A 21,606-nucleotide genomic window follows, 5' to 3' on the forward strand; every position below is an offset into this window, starting at 1 on the left:
CTCAGTAGTTTCGGGATTTCATCGCTGTATTCTCGCTTTTTGCTCGCAGGTTTCTCTCTAGAGCTCCCCCCACAGCTTCGGAATAGATATTTGACAACACTGTTGTAAAAACTCGTAGGCGATTCTCGGACACCAGAGGCTAGTAGATCAACGACATCAAAGCAGATGGGACATTCTTTAAAACGTCTTCTTCATTCGGGTTCAAACAGCGTGAGGGAGCGCAATAATGACAGCATTTTAGCAGATTTCTTTTGGCCGTAAAGCAATTCGTTACATCGCGAGACCTGATATCACGCGAGACTTCCTGACGCAGCGGCCGGCGGCCCGCCGGCTCAAAGTTGCAAGTGCGTATTTTCCGCTCACGGGCACCAGGGGGGTGCGAAACGACAACCATTCAACCCGAAATAAGTAATATAACCATTCCAATGACTCCGAAGCTGTTCAGTTAAGGTAAAAAAGTTACTTAGTTCACCTTTAATGTCTTTCAAAAGAAATATCTTATCTTACTGACCTCAAACATTCATTTTTTAATGAAATAATTGTTTAACCTCACTTCTATACAGTGCCAGACAGTGCGACAGTCGGCTGTTCTGTTTTTAGTATGCAGTGCATGGCATGACTTTCAATCCTATTAGGCTTTTGGGAAACGAGTGCAGTTTGAAGCTTGTCGCCACATTGCGTTCTGTACTGATGCTGCAGCAATCCATACATCTAATTTTACATAAATCATTACAGATCAATATATACGAATCTTCATATAGCCAAATGCATTGCAATAAACCATGCTGTACTGACAAAATGCACAATTGTCTTTAGAGGCCTAAAGGACACTTCTATTGATTTAGGTCATCTTTGACATGCTAATCCATTGGAGTGAGTTTCAAGCTGTGAATGTGAAGTGGATCCTTTTTTTTTGGAGGGATATTGACCCCAATGATCACGTTGATATAGATGGGGCATGTGCCGCTATCATTCTGTCATATGACCCCATACATGTGACGTACCGTTCTCATAAGAGTCAAACCAATTTGGGGGCCTGTATCCCTTCCGGCTACTGATTGTGAAATAAAATAAATCGTTTTCTAAAGAATTGCTTCTTTTGCTCATGATGCTCCTCAATTGAATCAGCTGAATGAAGCTTGAAATTGAAATGAATTTAAATGATTCATTAACCACCCATAGTTGTGCTGTCGTGCAGTGAGAGAGTGAAAGATATTATGAGCTGTAAGAACTATATGAGCGTGTGCACAAGCGTGTGCTATATGTTCAGAATGGGATACTAGCATACTGCATACATCTTTCGATAGTTTGAGGTCAGTAAGAAATTAATACTTCTATCTAAACAATAAGGTACGAGAGGCTGTGCTGTATTGTGAATATAGTCAACCCCTTCAGGCCTTACCTTTATCGTAAATAAAACATAGCTATTGACCAATCAGCATCAAGGACTAGAACTACCCATTTTATAATCAGCAAGGACAATCAAATGTGACCAGTGTTGGGGGTAATGCATTACTAGTAATGCGAGTAAATAATCAGATTACTTAGTAACAAATTACTTTTAAACTTGTAAAACAAAATATGAGTTACTTTTTTAAAATAAAGTGTCTAGAATGGCAGCATAGCTGAAATGTTTGAGCTGCGCCCTCTACTGTACAGGCGTGAGTTTGCATTTCCTTCAGCCTGAGGCTTATTTATTTCACTTTTGGTGTGAAAGAGTAAGGACCTTCACATTTGCCAAGAATAGAACTTTTTTTTGGTTATTATTAAAAAACAAACAAGCAGAGGAAAAGTAATCCAAAAGTAACGCAACCTTTTCAGTTAAAAATAACTAAGTACAGCAATTAGTTACCTTTTTTAGGGATCAACGCAATATTGTAATGCATTACTTTTAATAGTAACTTTCCCCAACACCGAATGTGACCGTGAAGACGTTTATAATTTTACAAAAGATTTATATTGCAAATAAATGCTGTTCTTTTGAACTTCCTATTCATTAAAGAATCTTGAAAAATAATAATAAGAAATGTTTTTTCAGCAGAAAATCAGCATTCAGAAGGATAATGTGTCACTGAAGACTGGAGTAATGATGCTGAAAATTCATCAAAGGAATACATTACATTTTAAAATACAGACAATATTTTAATAACAGTTTTTGAAATTGCAATAATACAATATTGCTGTTTTTACTGTTTTCCGCCCTATCAAATAAATGCAGCCATGGTGAGCATAAAAGTCTTACTGCCCCCAAACTTTATTTCTTTTATTTTTATATTGTGATTAATATTACTTTTGGTTTACTTATCACACTGGAAATTGACGGTCTAGTTGAGTGCATTGCATATATTCTTTGTTTTATAGTTCTTATACTGCACATTTTGGCAGCATAAGGTAGTATAATCCTGAAAATTCATGAATACCAACATTTTAATACAGTCACATACACATAAACACTGCAGAAATAGTGTGGTAGTATGCTATTCCCTACATAGTTTGTGTATACAATTTAGGGATCCACCATGTCCTCTGCCCCTTTCCAGGTATTCTCACAGTCCTTCACAGCATCCTTTGCAATCTACACAGTGGCCAGCGGGTAGGTAGAGACAGAGGTTCCTCACTGCATGGCCTGTACTGGGCATGTGCACAACCGAAAACCAGTCCACAGGTCCCTCTGTGTTTGGCATTGATTACATAAAAGTATGGAAAAGGTACTATTTGTTCTGATGTTGACAGGTCTCTGCTGGATGAATTGTTTTTTTCACTAACCTGCAATTTCCTGAATGCCCTGACAGGGATTTGATATGTTCTGTTTGTTGATAAAAGCCTGAGATTCTTGCTTGTGGTTGTGAAAGAGCAGTGACACTTAAAAGAATGTCTTGAACCCCGTTTGCTTGTTTTGGCAGTATTCACAGATCATTTAGCCTTAGCTGTGGTTTCATTGCATGTCCAGACCCCTGCCTCTCTGTATACTTCACTTTCATTTCGTATTAACTCTGCATCTGCATCGTGCTGTTTTTACGAGCCTTTTCAAGCACTCTAAAAATGACCCAGAACCGGATTAATTTGTGCTATGTAGTGCTTCAAATGTCTGTGATGTAATGGTTCAATCTATGTGTGTGTGTGTCTGCATATCTTAGGGAGATTATGGACCTCACCCCTTCAGAGGAGGATACGTCTATACTTCAGTATGCAGCGTGGGGACCTCAAGGGAACCAGTTGGTGAGGATCTTTGTTCTATTGTATTATAGCGAGCTTCCTTAAAGGGATAGTTCACCCTTTTCACCCAAAATGAAATTTAAGTCATGAATTACTCACAATGGTGTTAATTTTTTTCTTTCTAAATGTCCCACTTGCGCTTGTCCATATAATTGCAGTGAATAGTGACCAGCATCAAGCTTTTTTAAAAAGACGCAAAAGTATCACAGAATGATCCAATGGGCCCTATCATACACTCGCGATGCAAGTGTTTTTTGCTAGTTTCAGCCTGACGCAGTTATCATTTTCACGTCCTGCGCCACATTTTTCTAAATAGCAAATGCATTTCCACCCATTTGTGCGCCCATGGGGGTTCTGGTCTGAAAACGAGGTGTGTTCAGGCGCATTGTTGGCGCATTACTATTTTGAGGCAACTGAAATAGACTGCGCCATTGACCGACAAAAACCTGGTCTTAAGTCAATGGCGCAATATTTTTTTTTGTTATTTAAAGAGCGCGTTAATATGCGCCTATAGGCGGGTCCACAATGCGCGTCCACTCTGCTTATTAAACACACAGCAGCAGCACACAAACATGCCAAATATTAAAAATAAAAGGATTAAAATGTAAAAGATTAATATTGTGTAATATTCAAAAAATGTTCCGCTTGCAAATTCCGCCATGGCACGAGCGCAACTGGCTTTTAAAGGGAATGGTAGATGAGACTCTGGTTGGTTTATTTCACGTTATGCCAAAAACACACCCATTACTCTTTAAGAATAGGGACAACACTTTTAGACCATGCGCTGGGCACGCCAACCATTTTTCCGGTCGTTAAACTAGCAAAAGTGGATTTGGACACGCCCTAAGTGAACTTGCGCTTTAGACCATGCGCTTGGATCGTTAAAATAGGGCCCTATGTGTTCTGGGAGTATACGATATGAAACATAATGTATTTTTTAAGGAAACGATGTTCTCATTCGTGCGATTCTGTAAGTGCCGCAGTTCACTCCGACTCGCCCAGAAAAAGCACACAAGTTGTGAGAAATCAAGATTAACAAAAATGTGACACAAAATACAATCCATGTTACTACTTCTCCGAGGTGAACATATCCATTGCAATCACTGTAACAAGAAGTTATTGCGTTGACATGTCCACTGTCATTCTGACTGTCATCAGACAAACGGAGTTACGGTCACTACGTTTGTCACATGACCTTAAAACATTAATACCAATTTCTGGCATGAAATTATAGATGGCTCAGGCTGATAGGTCTTTAACTCAGTTGTAAGCAATCACATCATCATCTACATAGCGCAGCTGATTGGTTGCTGTTGCATCAGCGGCCAATGAGCTGCAACTCAACATTCAAATACCGGTAGTGTTGCTGTTAGCAGTCTGCAGTGCTTTCAGAAACCCTCCACCTTCCCCAGCTCCACCTGTATAGATCTGCATACAGGGAGTATTTGGCAGTCTAATCAAATGACTAGTCAAGGAAAAAAAAGTCATCACTTGATATTAATTGTCATGATATTAATTAAATGTATTGTAATTTTTATATTATTTTATCATTCAAATTAAATGTTAAAGTTTAAAGTCGATTATAGACATGCTTTATTTTTTATATTTAGACATAATAGTAATATTTTAGCACTGACCATAACATTAAAATAATTACAAAACTGTAATATTCCAGCTGTTAATGTGCACTCTGCCCTCTTAATTTGTAAATATCCTTGTAATAATCTTCACTCTTAAAATTAAAGGTTCTTTATAGGCGTTGATGGTTCTGTGAAGAACCTTTAACATCCATGGAACCTTTCCATTCCACAAAAGGTTCTTTATAGTGGAAAAAGGTTCTTTAGATTATTAAAATGTTCTTCACTCTAAGAAAAACTTTGTGAAACCCAAATTGGTTCTTCTATGGCATCACTGTGAAAAAACAACCAACCTTTTGGAACCTTATTTTTAAGAGTGTTGGATTATGACTTCATCTATTAATGCTGGTTGTGTCTCTTTGTTGATTCCAGGTCTATATCTTTGAGAATGACATCTACTACAAGCCAGATGTGTCTAGCAAGGCGATGCGTCTGACAGCCACGGGCAGAAATGGAATGGTGGTTAATGGGCTGTCTGATTGGACCTATGAGGGTCAGTGATTTTGGATGAGTCGTCCCCTTCAATACTCTCTTTCAGTCCATCACTATAATGAGTCACCTTAATTCTGTGTGTACTTTGAGACAATTTTGAAAGTCCCTTGAAGACATTCCAGTATTCATGAAGAGATTATTATCTCATTTGGCCTTATAAATACACAATGAGAAAGGTAAATGAGATTTATGATCATAAGCGTAGGTCTATGATGATATGTGTGTGGGTTAATTAGCCTCATCAAAATTTAATTTCTCTCCCTTACCTTGTTCAACTTTAGAGGAGATATTGCTGAAATATCCTGCATTCTGGTGGGCCAAAGATGGCGCACGCCTGGCGTATCTGTCCATTAACAACTCAGCCACTCCTTTTATGGAGATACATCATTTCCTGGGTGGGGTCTACCCTTCTAACGTCCTCTACCCATATCCAAAGGTAAAAACAGTTGATATGCAGCATGCTAATTTCTTTTATATGACAAAGTAGCCTCAAAATGAATCCGATATCGCAATAAAAGTCTATATTGAATAATGAATGCAAGCATTTGCACTATTTGCAGACTGCAAGAGCATTTTGTCTAATTTGATAATGTTAAAAGTATTGTTCTGTACAGGCAGGTTCCAGAATCCCATCAGCCAGTCTGTTTGTGGTGAATTTATACGGTCCAGCTCACACGTTAGAGATGATTCCTCCAGACTCCCAGAACAGCAGGTGAAGTTTATCTTTCATTAGCATGTGTTCGTAATTGCGAACATGCAACATATGCAGTGCACAGGCTGTGGATACAGAGCTGTTAATTTTTAATATCCTTTTAAACACATGGCAAAATGTGTCTTAACTGTCTATTTATTAAACTAAATCTTTTATGCATGATGTTAAAAACATCGCAAGTGAGTTGTATCTGTTGCTTAGGCAACAAACACATTTAAGAAGTTCTTCATGATATGCAAATCATTTGTATGACTCTAAAATGAAGTTTACTCTCTAACAAATGTGAATGTTTTTTAATGGGTGAACATTTTGATCAATTATTCTCCACACTGTGCATATTGCCAGAATAAGACTTGAAAATGGATGTAGTGTTTTAAAGATGAAGTTTTTAGTAGTTTATTCAAAGTAATTCCTTCATTATTAACACTTTTATTACCATTTTAAATGCATTATGCATTTTCAAACCAAAGAAAACGGGGTTGTTGCCCTGTGGCAACATTGTACAATGGATTATTAAGAGTGGTTTGATGTTACTCACTGAGGATTTTATTATATTTGCAGTGATAACTTGTTGTCTTTTGTAAGTTACTTTTTTATGAATATTTTTTGTTGTTTGCCCCAACCCCTATAGTCCAAAAAGTACAGCCTGTATCATCCTAGGTTTGTCGGTGTGAGCTTTCCACATTTAGATTGTGGAATTATTGGCCATTCCTCCGAGCAAATATGCTCCTGCTCTGCCAGATTAGATGGAGAATGCCGGTGGACAGCAATTTCAGGTCTTACTGCTGATTTTCAATTGGATCCAAGCCTTGGTTCGGGCTGTGCCGCTCCAGAATACCAACCTTCTTCATTTTTCGTTTTTGCTGTGTGCTTTGAGTCTTTGTCCTGCTGGAAAATGAATCCTCACTCTAAACATATAGCTTTCATGCTGATTTTTGTTCTTGATGGCAGTCAGCTTTCTAAAAATCACCCCCTGAGTGTGATTCAATTAAATCTTTATTTTACAAGGTTAGTCCCTTGAGATTAAAGTCTCATTTTGCTAGAGAGACCTGGCCAAAATAACAACAATAAACATCACAATATGTTAACAAACATAAAGCAATGCTCTAATATTGCTTGTAGTGTTCCTCATTTGCAAGTTACTTTGGATAAAAGCATCTGCTAGATGATAAACTGCAAATATGAAAAGAAAACAAGTTAAAAGAGTTGTTTACTAGCTTAACATTAAAAAACTGACACGGAGCAACATTACTGATGAAAAAGGCTTGGAATTGTGTTATAAAACCATTTAGAATATATAGTCTTCTTGACTCAAAATTGATTATGATAGACTGTTTCAATAGAGTTTGATTTTGCAGAGGTGTAAAGTCCAGGGTTCAGAAAGTAAAACTCCTGCCATATGTTTATTCCACCCATGAAAGTTATTTTCTCCATTCTGTCACCTGATGGAGTGGTTTTGGTTCCTTGCCACTGTTGCCTTGGCTTTTGGCTTGCTAAGTTGGGAACATTTAATATAACAATATTATTGATCAGCCTTACTTAGGGTGGACGATGACGCAGTTTTCCTCTAGAAACCAACTTTGTTGTATTATTTTCTTGTTATCACTGTGAAGCTGCTTTGATGCAATCTGTATTGTAAAAAGCGCTATATAAATAAAGGTGGCTTGACTTGACTTGACATTAAGATTAATAAATGCTGTAAAAGTACTGTTCAAGAACTGTTAGTTCAATTTCATTTCTACAATTACATTTTTAGAACCAAAGTTGTATCTGTTAACATTAGTTAATGCACTAACTGATGTTAAGAAATGAGACCTCATTTTAAAGTGTTACCGAAATAATGGATAAAGTGGTGATTCTGAATGCACTCTACTCTCTCTCTCTCTCTTTCTCTAGAGATAGCTACATCTCTATGGTGAGCTGGATAAGCAGCACCCGTCTGACTGTGCGCTGGTTGAACCGTGTCCAGAACCAGTCCGTGCTGTGTGTGTGTGAGGCCACGACAGGAGCCTGCTCAGAGGTGAGGGGTTTCCAGCTCATCCACTGCTCCCCACTGGGTATCTTTACCCTTAAAGTATCCATCGATCTGGCTCTCACTCTTTATTCTGCTCAGAACATACAGAGAATCGCTTGCTTCTCTTCTGCCAGCTCAGCCTAATTTCCTTCTGGAGGCGTGAAAGACTAAGTCAGCTTTACTTTTAAGCTTGAATTTTAATGCGCAGCCTGTCTTAATGCCTAAAGGTCATTCCCTTTTTATGTCCGAGTGATTGAATGCATGCGCACAGGAGTGTCTGCGTCTGACAGGGATGTGCAGTTCTTGTTTGATTTCTACACCCTGTGTGTTCTGTGTTAATAAATCTGTCAACAGAGTTTGGAGGCATTGGGAGCTGTGTTGAAATACATAACAGAGTTTAACTGTTTGGCTCTGGAAGTAAAACTCCCATTCATTTTATCCATAGAGAAATTGATTTTTAACAATAATGTATATAAACGTCTCAAGACCATGAGCTCTGAGGTTGTTGAGCGGTGATCGAAGATTTCTGGACAAGCCACAATTCTTTTATTACGTGATTTTTAGCTTAAATTAATCTTAATATTCAAATGTATACACATATTTAAGCAATCAAATCTTATATATAAACATTGTTATAGTATTACATACAAAAAATTATATATACACTGCCGTTCTTTAATGAACAGAAAGTTCAAAAGAACAGCATTTTATATGAAATATTAATGTCTTTTGTAAAATTGTAAGTGGTTTTACTGTCACTTTTGATCAAATTAATGCACCCTTGCTGAATGAAAGTATTAATTTATTTTCTTTTAAAAAATAAATGAAAATTTGACTGAAACCAAACTTGATAGTGTAAAAATGTCAATGATAGTGTATTTTCCCATTCATTTTATATAGAGATTTCAAAAATTCATGAAAACAAGTCATACTCCACTACATGTCCCTTTAGGGTAAACAGTTCATCTGTTTTTAAGATTAACTTTAAGTGTTAGATAACAGCAATCTAAATGTAAAAATAGAGGAAATGAGTATGTACCATAATTAGTATGTACCACAACCATAATTTAGAACAGCCTAATGGAATTGATGTGGAACTCTAGTTGTTGCAGACAGCACATCTAAACTGCAGATAAAAATGAAACATGCACTTCCTTAATGTGATGCCAATGAGAATGATGGATTGCCTGAAACTCTGCGTTAGCGGTGGAGTTTGTTATGATGTACTACTCTCCCTGGCAGGCAGAAGAGAACAAATGATTTAAAAAACATATTTTACTTCTAATATATAACATGTCTAATCCTTTTAAAATATCTTTAATCTTTAGAAGCACCAAATGGCGATGGACTTTTGGCACAACAACCAGCGACAGGTAAGTTCAGCCTCTCTCTCTCTCTCTCTCTCTCTCTCTCTCTCTCTCTCTCTCTCTCTCTCTCTCTCTCTCTCTCTCTCTCTCTCTCTCTCTCCAGTTCTCAGGTTCCGTTCTTTGGTTCCTAAAAGCTGCATCCACCTTGGCAAGAAATGAATTGCATCAAAATGGTGTTGTCTCTCGTTGATCTGTTGGAGGAATGCATATTGATGGTGGCTTGTCCTACAGGAGGAGCCATTGTTCACGGCAGATGGTTCCCTGTTTTACCTCATTCTGCCTGCCAAGCAAGGGGCCCGTGGGGAGTTCCTCCACATCGCCAGTCTCCCCGCTCAGGTCTGTGGGTGGAATAATTTCGTACTCATGCTATGCACAGTGAAATTAGATGTACTTATAAACTTCGTGATTAGAAACCTGAAGTACCATACGTGTATGTGACTTTTTATGGCAAGTGGGGGCGATGTTGAACCCCTGTGTATTGTAAAGTCTTTCTCTCATTTTAATTGTTAGACTTTCATTTGAATAAATAGGTACAGTATGTTAATTTAGATTTTTGTTTTTTGAATTTTTGAAGTCATTTACAAATTTATATCACGAGTTACATAGACCAATCTGTTCTTATATTCCTATATAAAAACATTACATATATTAATATATATATATATATCTTCCTTTATCTTCCTGTCCACTGCTTTCCATTATTCCCTGCCTTCTCTTTAAACCTAATATAAGTTTTATCTATACATATAATATACTGATGAGCCAAAACATTATGACCTGTCACAGGTGATCCAAATTCTGTTGATCATCTTCTAACAAGGCCACATATTAAGGTCTGGGTAGATTGGATTGGACGCAAACAATCAGTTCTTGTAATCAACATGTTGGATGCAGACGAAATGGGCAGGAATCAAGATCTGAGGGACTTGGACAATAGCCAAATTGTTATGGCAAGGCGACTGGGTCAGAGTATCTCTGAAACAGTAAGGCTCGCAAGTTTCTCCCGGTCAGTGGTGAGAATTTACCAACTGGTCCGAGGAAAGACAAACCACAAGCTGGCTACTGGGTGTTGGACAGACGCCCAAGGCTAACTAATGCACGAGGGCAACGAAGGCCAGCCTGTCTAGTCCGAGCCAACATAAGGTCTACTGTGGCACAAGTCACTCAAAATTTTAATGATGGTTATGGGAGGAATGTCACAACACACAGTGCATTGCACTCTGCTGCATATGTGACTGCATAGAGTAGTAGCTTATAGTGCCTATGATGACCCCCTGTCCACTGCCGAAAGCGCCTACATGGGCACGTGAGCGTCGGAACTGGACCATGGAAGAGTGGAAGAAGGTCGCCTGGTCCGTCTTAGTTCTAGTCCTGTTTTCTTTTACATCACGTGGATGACAATGGTGTTTCCTGGTGGAAGTGGCCACTTTCAGCTGGATAATGCACACTGCACACATTGTTCAGGAATGGTTTGAGGAACATGATGAAGAGTTGAAGATGTTGCCCTGGCCTCCAAATTCCCCAGATCTCAAACCAATTGAGCATCTGTGGATGTGCTGGACCAACAAGTTTGATCCACGGCTGCTCCACGTCATATCCTACTACAGGACTTGAAGGAGAACTCCGGTCAATTTTAACATTGAACATTGAGTCGATTGTCGAGTTCACGCGCGTGATAACCTATGCGCGTGAACTCAACAATCGACTACTGTGGACTTCGACCGAAAACAGGAAGAAAATACAGGTATGTGCGCTGGCTCAATTAACATAATTTTTATTAATATCTTTCACATCTACTGCAGTCAGATTCACCGTGTTCACTCTGAAGGAATCACTCACATTGGCTGTGCACTTGTAATGACACATCAAGGATGTTAAGAGGCTAAAAGCAGGTTTAAAACTTGCCCCATTGAAGGCAAGTCAAATCTTCAAATTTTAAAAAGAGGATAACACGGTGTAGGCAACACCGATTTTTGACGTTGTTCTCTGTATTGACAGCACTCCAAATTTACAACAAAATGAGCTCAATGTTAAAATTGACCGGAGTTCTCCTTTAAAGGATCTGCTGCTAATGTCTTGATGTCAGATCCCACAGGACACCATCAGGGGTCTTGTAGAGTTCATGCCTTGACCAGTCAGCGCTGTTTTGGCAGCACGTGGAGGACCAACAGCATATTAGGCAGGTGTTTTGGCTCAGTGGTGTATATAAAATCTGAAATTAAATAATTAAGAGAACATATACAGTACATTATTATATAATTTTTTTTCTGTCATTTTCTTTAGATTGGATATTTATTTCACATTGTCTAATGTTTCCTCGTCTTCCTGTCCACTGCTTTCCATTAAAACCCACCTTCTCTTTAGACCTCATATAAGCTTTATCTATCTCTTTCTCTTTCTTTTTCTTCAGGCTTCCACTCCTTCTGTATCTCCTCGCTTTCTAACGTCAGGGAACTGGGATGTAACCTCGCTGTGCGCTCTTGATGAGGAGAACGATAAAATGTATGACAGATCGAATTTTATGAGCAAACCATTTTGACTCAAAAGCCTCAAGACTGTGTCGTAAAGCATCTCATAGTCAACCAAACTACCTAATACGAGTAATTATAGAATTATTTACACCTAGCAATCCCATTTATCCCACTGAATCAGCATAGATGGCACTTAATTAAAATGAATACAGTACTTGAATGTTGAATTGACTGTAATGACTCTGTCATTTTCTCACGCCGTTGTTCTCTAATTGCAGCCGCATAAAACAAACCCTCTTGAATAACCATCCCAGAAGTGATAGCTTTTTCAGAAAAAAATACTTTTTTATCTTTTCAGTGCATGAATATTTATAAATAGTCAGATCTATAGCTCAAATCAAAGTTTAGGCCTGTAAATCAATGACTTACAATTAATCCGGTACTGACAGAAATGAATGCGTGTCACAGTCTTTCCTACTTTGCATGTGTAACAGATACAATCCTACTTAGCATGCCATGCAGCTGAATGAAGGCAGTATGTGGAAGTAGACTCTATTATTAAAGGATAAATGACTGACTACATAGTAACTCAAAAAACCTTTTCAGATTTCCTTAATGTGTTTTTCCCTGTAGCTATTTTCTGAGCACGGAGGAGTCGCAGCAGAGTAGACACTTATACAGGTGGGTTCTGTCCCAAACGATACGTCTTTTAAGCAGTAATTGAGTATTTTATCATCACTGTCTAGGAATTCTGCACCTCTCATGCTGTGCTGCGCATTTGCATCTAAATCAGTCTGACAGCATTTGCACACCCTGTTGTGTTGTGAGATATTTAATTTCCTCAATAGGTTTGTGGGTTTTGGACGTCCATATCATCATTACATGTTGATATTATGCACATTGACGGTCCAGTTTCTCAGTATGAATGTTCATCGATGGCTTGTGCTGTAATCAATTAAATCTTTCCAGTTTACATTGAAACGTATCTGAGATGCGTTTTCGGGGACATTCGTGAAAACCCAATAGGTTTTTTTTTTTACCCCTAGTGAGCTCCAGGCAAGAAGCCCAGCTAATTCATTTAACAGAAACGGCAGCTTAGAGAGCTAGAGCAAGAGGCAGAGAGAGATAGAGAAGGTTGAAAAGGAGACGGGCAGAGGGGGAGGTGCTGTGCCTCACAAAGATTTAAACGGTGTTCTCTAACCTTTGATTAATGCTTTGAGCCTCTCACTTGCTCTCCGTGGGCCACAATTTCTCATAGATTTTTTATTGCGACCATCCGAGCAATATATGGCGAAAGTGCAAAGGTCCAGCATTGGGCTCAAGCAAGTGGATAATGGAAAACTAGCTCAGCGTGTGTGTTTCACATACTGGAAGTTATAGGGATAGTTAAGCCAAAAATGTACATTATCGTTCAAAAGTCTTTAGATTTTTTAAAAAAAAGAAATTATTTTTTATCAAGGATGCATTCAATTTATCAAAAAACGGACAGTAAAGACAAAAAAAAATAGTGTTAATTTTATGCTTCATGAATTTGGCAATCCTGGTCAATATATGCTTTCATTTTATGGAAAAGAGCAGCATGAACATCATTAACTCTTGTGCTCTGTTGAAAATCCTTTACCTTATTTGGTGTTCCCAGTCAAAAATACTGGCCTTTTAAATGTCCCATTATGCTATTTTATTATCAAATATTCTTGTTTTCTTTCAGTTAGAACAGGTTTTGTATTCTTTTTGGAACTGATTGATCATAGGCCTTATTCACCTCAAAAAAGAAGGTGCATAAGCTCAGATTAGTGAGGCCTCAATCAGTTCCAAAAAACGAAAATGGAAAATCTGTCCTAATAGAAAGAAAACAAGCTGATGAAAAGATTGTATCCATTTTTTGGCAATAGCATTGCATAACAAAATATTTAAGTATTATTTTTAGGTAGTCATTTTTGACCGGTAACACCACAAGTGTAGGGAAGAAGGTAGGGTAGGTGCTTAAAAATGATCAAATTATTTTTGAGATGTTGATATACCCTGTGTGAGCAAATTCAGTAAGTTTTAGTCCAATGTGTTAAAAATGACTAGCATATTTGGGAAAAATAAAAGTCACAACCAGAGGGTTAAAAATGTTTCATTTTGGTTTCACAGAAAAAGGTCAGACAGGTTTATAAAGACATGAGGTGGAGTAAATTATGACAGTGTTCATTTTTGTACTGAAGAATACTGTGATTGTCATCGATGGCAGTAGCGGCTCCTGACTGTAAATTTAGGTAGGGCAGATTCTGGGCCTGGCGCTAGTTTATGATAAACATTTTGTAAGTTGTATGTTCTAATCGCTGTACAAACGCAGAACACTTTTAGCAGAGGTTGATGGCATTAAGATGTTGGGTTGTAAAATAATGAAATGCATGCTTGTTGACTAGTGTGGAGCTTGGAGGAGTGTTTCATCGCCAGTGTCTGACATGCAACCTGTTTGAGCGATGCAGCTTCTTCAAAGCAGACTTCAGCCACAATCAGACATACTTTACCCTCTATTGCTTGGGTAAGGTCACTGACTCTCTCAAACACACATTTAGGTGGATATATAAAGATGCACATGTCTCATCTCTATGATACTTTTACAGGCCCAGGTGTCCCAAAGGTGACCATTCACAGCACAAGTGATCCATCCAGTGAGTAGAATTAATACTTTCCTCATTACAAGCTGTTTTTTAGTCAGCCATGTGTGGCTGTAGGAAAGAAAGATTTTGATTACTAATAAAATTGTTAAAAAAAAAGTAGACAAATATTTTTTTAAATAAAAATGTCTGCTTCTAAGGCAAGTATTACTATTATTATTGTTCATACCTTGGGTTAGGTACTCAAAATAAACCCACAATCCTACGTAAAAAATGTGCCTGCATAATTCATCTAGGACGTTTTTTTTTACTATGAACATGAATGTTAAATTAAATTGTAATTGACTTCTAATTAAAATTATGTCATTAATTACTCACCCTCATGTCGTTCCAAACCCGTACTATTTTTGTTCATCTTTGGAACACATCCCACCATTAAATCATTAAATCAGTTGTGGTAAATGGAAGCTCAAGCATGTTTTTTGAGCTTCCACAAGGACCAATGAGGTTCATTCTTGTGTTACATAGCAGTTTTGAGCTTCCACAAGGACCAGTGACGTTTATTCTTGTGTTACACAGCATGTTTGAGCTTCGACAAGGACCAATGAGATTCATTCTCGTGTTACGCAGCACGTTTGAGCTTCCACAAAGACCAATGAGGTTCATTCTCGTGTTACGCAGCACGTTTGAGCTTCCACAAGGACCAATGAGATTCATTCTCGTGTTACGCAGCACGTTTGAGCTTCCACAAGGACCAATGAGGTTCATTCTCGTGTTACGCAGCACGTTTGAGCTTCCACAAGGACCAATGAGGTTCATTCTCGTGTTACGCAGTACGTTTGAGCTTCAGCAAGGACCAATGAGATTCATTCTCGTGTTACGCAGCACGTTTGAGCTTCCACAAGGACCAATGAGGTTCATTCTCGTGTTACGCAGCACGTTTGAGCTTCCACAAGGACCAATGAGGTTCATTCTCGTGTTACGCAGTACGTTTGAGCTTCAGCAAGGACCAATGAGATTCATTCTCGTGTTACGTAGCATGTTTGAGCTTCCACAAGGACCAATGAGGTTCATTCTCGTGTTACGCAGCACGTTTGAGCTTCCACAAGGACCAATGAGATTCATTCTCGTGTTACGCAGCACGTTTGAGCTTCCACAAGGACCAATGAGATTCATTCTCGTGTTACGCAGCACGTTTGAGCTTCCACAAGGACCAATGAGGTTCATTCTCGTGTTACGCAGCACGTTTGAGCTTCCACAAGGACCAATGAGGTTCATTCTCGTGTTACGCAGCACGTTTGAGCTTCCACAAGGACCAATGAGGTTCATTCTCGTGTTACGCAGCACGTTTGAGCTTCAGCAAGAACCAATGAGTACCAATGAGGGTAAAAGAAAGTAATCAAGTCTCTTCAGAAAATTTCAGAAAATAAACCGCTCAATTTATATGGATTCGTTTTACGATCTCTTTATTAACTTTTTGAAGCATCAAAGTGGTAGTTGCATAGCCGTCAATGGAGGGACAGAAAGCTCTCAGATTTCATCAAAAAGATCTTCATTGTGTTTCAAAGATGAACGCCTCCCTAAGCCTCCAAAGGAAGCACATTTTTCGTTGCACCTAATGACACGTTATATCAATTTATAGGTTATTATCAATAAATAAACCTAAATGCTTATACGAAGAAACCTTTCTAATTTGCTCATTGTCGATCATGATAGGTGAGTGGTTGCCCACTAAATGAAATTATTTCTGAAGGATCATGTGACACTGGAGTAATGAAAATAAAGACAGGAGTAATGATGCTGAAAATTCAGCTTTGCCATCACAGGATTTCAAAATATATTAAAATAGAAAACAGTCTAGAATACCTTGGTGACCACAAAACAACACCCAAGCATCCACTCACATTTGCTTTAGAAAATTATTCTTTCAAGAAAATAGATTGTCTTAGAATGAAAGCACCCCACTGAGTATTTTAAGAGTTTGTTGTAGTGAGAGAGTTCACTAAAACATCTAAAAGTGCTGCATGATATCTTTTAAATTTTATTATCTGGCTTCATCCTTTGTTTCATAGTCTTAACATTTAAATACTCCACGGTGGTTGATCGTTCTGGTTTTATGCCAAAAGTATATTAAGTCTGTGTGCTGCATTTCCAGGTTACATGCTGGTGGAAGACAACAGCCTCCTCGCTATGTCTCTTGAAACCAAGAGGCTCTCTGAGACCGTTTTCCAGACGCTATCCTCCGACAACAGCGGTAAAAAGATTTCTTAAGTAACTGATTACATTCCGCATTTCAGCATAAATTGATCTCAACCTTTTACAAAGCCAACTAGATTTAAGAATCAATCAGGTAATTGTTCCGGTTTTGCTAATTGGATCCTCACAGCGGTACCTGCCTTTAGGGGAAGCCCATCGTGGCTTATTTGCGTGTGTGTTTTTGCTTGTATGAGGGGGTTTGCACATGTAAAAGTCTCTGTATATAAATTGCACATGCTTTTTGCATCAGGTCCCCTGACTGTGTTTGTTTGTGCATGTGTGTGTGTGTTACTGAGAGTCTGTTAAAACCAACAGGCTCATGGGAGCTCATTTGCCAGTGGTTGGAATATTGATGAGCCGGTACCAAGACTTCCTTCCAGTATGGTACAGTAGAAACGGCCGTTTGCTCTGTTTTAACTGCCTTTGCTAATAATTACAGACGTAGATCTGAAGATGTCCCTGCCCCCTGGGTACGAGGGAAACCTGCACCCTCTCCTTATTATCATGTAAGTGTCTCCCAGCATTTCACCAGCACCTGTATGATATTGTTAATAAGGCTGCTTTATTTTGTATAGAAGCCCATCTTTAGAGTAAAAAGTAAGACAGGTTATTATGAGATAAAATTTAAAATACAAAAGTTGCATTATGAGATATAAATGGTTTCTGCTCACCAAGGCTGCATTTATTTGATCACAAATACAGTAAAAACAACAATAGTGTGAAATAATTTTACAATTTAATGTAACTGATTTCTGTTTGAATATGTTTTATTTAAAATTTAATTTATTCCTGTGATAGCTAAAGCTGAATTTTCAGCATCATTACTCTAGTCTTCAGTGTCACATGATCCTTCAGAAATCATTCTATGCTGATTTGCTGCTCAAGAAACATTTATTATCAATGTTGAAAACAGATTTGCTGCTTGAAGGGATAGAAGCATCATTTACTCACCCATATGTTGTTCCAAACCTGTACGAGTTTCTTTCTTCTGTTGAACACAAAAGAATATATTCTGAAGAATGTTGGTAACCAAACCAAAAAAAACTATTTTAACTTGATTTAATTTGAGACAAAAAGTAATAAACATGACAAATAAATTAGCTATGAGAACATGTTTAGATGTGTGAGATATGAAGTCACTGTTACAACTTCTACAAGAAGTTAAGTCGTAGAAACCTTTTTTGTTTGTTTATTCTGAGGTACAAACTTCCATAGTTATTACATTTATTAAACATTCTGTTTTTTCGAATGCATAATAATCATAATTAAGCTCCTCTTAATGAAACATTTGCATACTGAATTGTATTTGGTCTTCCTGGCATATATGAAACTTAAATTCTCCATCCTACAATGCAATGCACTCGACTTGACCTTCCATTTCTAGTGTGATGGATAAACCAAAAGTAATGTATGCTGTTTTTTTTTTTTTTTTAAATAATATTAATTAAAATTGCAACGTTAGAAGGTAATGTGACAAGAATGTAGCATGCTTCTACTAAAAACGTTCATGCTGAGCTAATGCTTAATGTTTTAATAACTATTTTTTAAATAGTAAGCAGTGTATACTCTATACTGTAGCATATACTACTAAGTAATAATAAGCCAGTGTTGCATTCAGAAAACAAGATACGTGCTGAGTGTCTTGACAGTGACAAAGCTGCTCTAATTTTTAGCATATAACTTCTTTTGCTGCCTTGGAAGCAGCTATATCTCCTTTTGGAAATGCAAATCTAGTTAAGACTCTCCCTTGCCGTAGTTGGTTAGGCTACATGATTTATGAATGCTGCGTTATTAATAAGCTATATGCACATGCTTGATTGAGATGCAAGAAGTGTTCAGCAAGTGTGTGTGCTAATGTCTTTTTAATCTACAATGTGACATTGTGTCAACACCTCCATCCATCCATTGTTCTCTGCACCTCTAGTGACAGTATTCCTGGCAGGGAGTCGGTAACAGAGGAGTTCACCCTGGGCTGGCCAGAGGTTTTGTCCAGCCTGCATGGAGTGGCGCTGGCCTGGATCGACAGCAAAAGCCGGGCCTCGCAGGGACAGAAAAGCAGCATCCTGGACCCTCGTAAACTGGGCTCCCTCCGCTTTAAAGACAAGCTAGGAGTCGTGGAGTGAGTCATTCTCTCTTATCAGTTATTAAGAAGAATACCTGAAATAGAAAAGTCATTTTGCACATTACGCCACAAAATATCTGATTAGGAAAAGCTTTATGCTCTAAAGCAGACGCTGGGTTTTCTTCCATATTTTGTTGAACGCTTGCTTGGCTAATTTAATTGAACCTACTTCTTGCTCAAGGCGATGTGTATGGCTCAGCATAGTTAATACATTGGCTGCTTTTAAAAGACCAGCCATTTATCATAACTGCTAAATAGCACCTAAAATGTGCATGTTTCATAACAGATGGTTAATGCAGCTGCCGTACATTGATGGGAGAAGAATTGCTGTTTATGGAAAGGTAAAATATATGTTGTGAAATTTTAGAATGCAAGCTCTAACATCTTACTGGATGAGCATTTGAATAAATAGCTGATTTTTGCATGTTGGCAACTGTAAACAGCCTACGGTTAGGCTAATGAGCTATATATCACCTTAGCAATGTATTAAAAACACTCAGAACACCTTAGCAACTGCGTAGCAATGCTCTGGCAAACACCCCTGTCATTAAACACCCATGAAAATTGATGTTTAAAAAAACAGATAAACTTTTTTTGGTGGTTAATGTGGTTTCGATGTTGCATAACTTCAAATAGCAGCACTTAAAAGTGGTCAACCCAATCTAAAGGCCTCTCAAGGCCTATTGCTTTAATACACATCTTCTAAGCAAATGAATCCCTTTGTAGACTTGCATCATACTCTCACTTAGGATATGTACTTTGAAATCAGTCTTCAGTTGCAGAGCTCTGACATCAGCCTTCATTTGTCCTCACAGGGATTCGGTGGCTATTTAGGTTTAAAGATGTTGACTGCAACCGATCAGATGTTCAAATGTGCCGCTGTCATGGCTCCCATCACAGACTTCAAGCTCTATAGTGAGTTTCAGATCCATACACTAGCAAAAACAGCACTATGGAAGAACAGTATTTCTAGACATTCTTTGAAGTGCCTTGGAGTACTTCAAAATACCATGGTATGTGATATGGTAATAATTCAGTCCCATGGTATTTATCAAAGTGTCCGGGTACTACTTTTTTACATTTGATAAATGGTATAATCTGTAGTGTACTGCAGTTTAATTTCAGATTTATGTGTGAAAATAAATTCAACCTTATTTTTCAGGTGCTGCCTTCTCAGAGAGATATCTAGGCCTTCCAACTAAAGAGGAGCACTCATACATGGTGGGCTTTTTGCATCAATAACTTTTTCATTCATTATCAAGCATTGTGTTATAGATGCTTATTGTGCCACAGAGTAAAAAATAATAATAAAAAAGGTAATTGTGAGATTAAGTGTAAAACAAGACAAGTTGCATTGTGACAAAGTTACAGTTAAAAGAAACAGTCACAATTGTGGCATAGTGTCACAGTTACAAGAAACGAAGTCTCATTGTGACAGTTACAAGAAATAAATACACAATTGTAACATACAAAGTTACAGTTATGGAAAACAAAGTCACAGTTTTGAGATTTAAAGTCAAATTGTGACAAAGTTAGTTACAATAGCTACATTGTGACAAAAAGTTACATTGTTACATTATAAAGCCACAATTGTGATATTTAAGGTAACATTTTCAGGTAATTGAGAGCAAAAACAAAAATCACAATTGTGAGATTTAAAGTTACATTGTGGCATATAACGTTACATTGTGACAGTCCAGTTAAAGGAGAACTCTGGTCAATTTTAACATTGAGCTCATTTTTTTGTACATTTGGAGTGCTGTCAATACAGAGAACAACGACAAAAATCGGTGTTGCCTACACCGTGTTATCCTCTTTTTAAAATTTGCACCCTGTTGACTTCAATGGGTCAAGTTTTAAACCTGCTTTTAGCCTCTTAACATCCTTGATGTGTCATTACAAGTGCACAGCCATGTGAGTGATTCCTTCGGAGTGAACGCGGGTCAATCTGACTGCAGTAGATGTGAAAGATATGAATAAAAATGATATTTATTTAGCCAGCGCTCATACCTGTATTTACATCCTGTTTTCGGTCAAAGTCCATAGTAATCGATTGTCAAGTTCACGCGCATTGGTTTAGTACCTATGATCATGCTCGTGAACTCGACAATTTAACATTCTCCTTTAAGAGAAACAAAGTCACATTTGTGAGATTTAAAGTCTTTAAAGTATCAGTTATGAGAATCAGTCACATTGTAACAGTTAGGAGAAACAAAGTCACAATTGTGATATATAAAGTTACATTGTGACAAAGTTACAGTTACGAGAAACAGTCACATTTGTGAGATATAAAGTCACATTGTGACACAAAGTTACACTTTCACAAAGTGAAACAATCACAATTGTGAAATTTAGTCACACATAGTGTTACAGTTACATAAACAGTCAACATTTTGAGATTTAAAGTCACATTGTGACATAGTTACAGTTATTTATACCCAAAATTGGATATAAAGTCACATTTAGGAAAAATAAAACTACAATTACCTTTTTATATAGTGATTGAGATACCAATATAACATCTACTAACTACACTTCTGCCACTGTATTCACTGACCTAACAAAGTCATGTTGTGTCTTTGCAGACTGCGTCTTTGTTGGACAACATCAATACGCTAAAAGACGAAAACTTCCTCCTCATACATGGGACAGCAGATGGTTAGCTTACATAATAATGAAATTTTAAATCAGATACATCATTTGTGGATTTTAA

At 37.8% G+C, this 21,606-nt stretch overlaps 1 protein-coding gene across 2 annotated transcripts in view; it reads left to right on the forward strand.

The window, feature by feature from the left end:
• LOC307145783 (inactive dipeptidyl peptidase 10) overlaps positions 1-21,606 on the forward strand; it is a 52,112-nt gene that overhangs the window by 27,797 nt on the left and 2,709 nt on the right. For both annotated transcript variants that reach the window (XM_079849347.1, XM_079849348.1), the window contains exons 6-24: positions 2,541-2,593; positions 3,138-3,219; positions 5,226-5,346; positions 5,627-5,781; positions 5,960-6,057; positions 7,954-8,077; positions 9,400-9,444; positions 9,670-9,774; positions 11,849-11,940; positions 12,543-12,590; positions 14,321-14,439; positions 14,522-14,569; positions 16,671-16,769; positions 17,211-17,277; positions 18,696-18,890; positions 19,180-19,234; positions 19,709-19,808; positions 20,056-20,114; positions 21,479-21,551. In XM_079849347.1, coding sequence (XP_079705473.1) covers positions 2,541-2,593; positions 3,138-3,219; positions 5,226-5,346; positions 5,627-5,781; positions 5,960-6,057; positions 7,954-8,077; positions 9,400-9,444; positions 9,670-9,774; positions 11,849-11,940; positions 12,543-12,590; positions 14,321-14,439; positions 14,522-14,569; positions 16,671-16,769; positions 17,211-17,277; positions 18,696-18,890; positions 19,180-19,234; positions 19,709-19,808; positions 20,056-20,114; positions 21,479-21,551 — 1,738 coding nt within the window. The remainder of the gene's footprint in view (positions 1-2,540; positions 2,594-3,137; positions 3,220-5,225; positions 5,347-5,626; positions 5,782-5,959; positions 6,058-7,953; positions 8,078-9,399; positions 9,445-9,669; positions 9,775-11,848; positions 11,941-12,542; positions 12,591-14,320; positions 14,440-14,521; positions 14,570-16,670; positions 16,770-17,210; positions 17,278-18,695; positions 18,891-19,179; positions 19,235-19,708; positions 19,809-20,055; positions 20,115-21,478; positions 21,552-21,606) is intronic.

Source organism: Squalius cephalus, assembly GCF_949319135.1.
Source record: "Squalius cephalus genome assembly, chromosome: 18".
Taxonomy (NCBI): Eukaryota; Metazoa; Chordata; class Actinopteri; order Cypriniformes; family Leuciscidae; genus Squalius; species Squalius cephalus.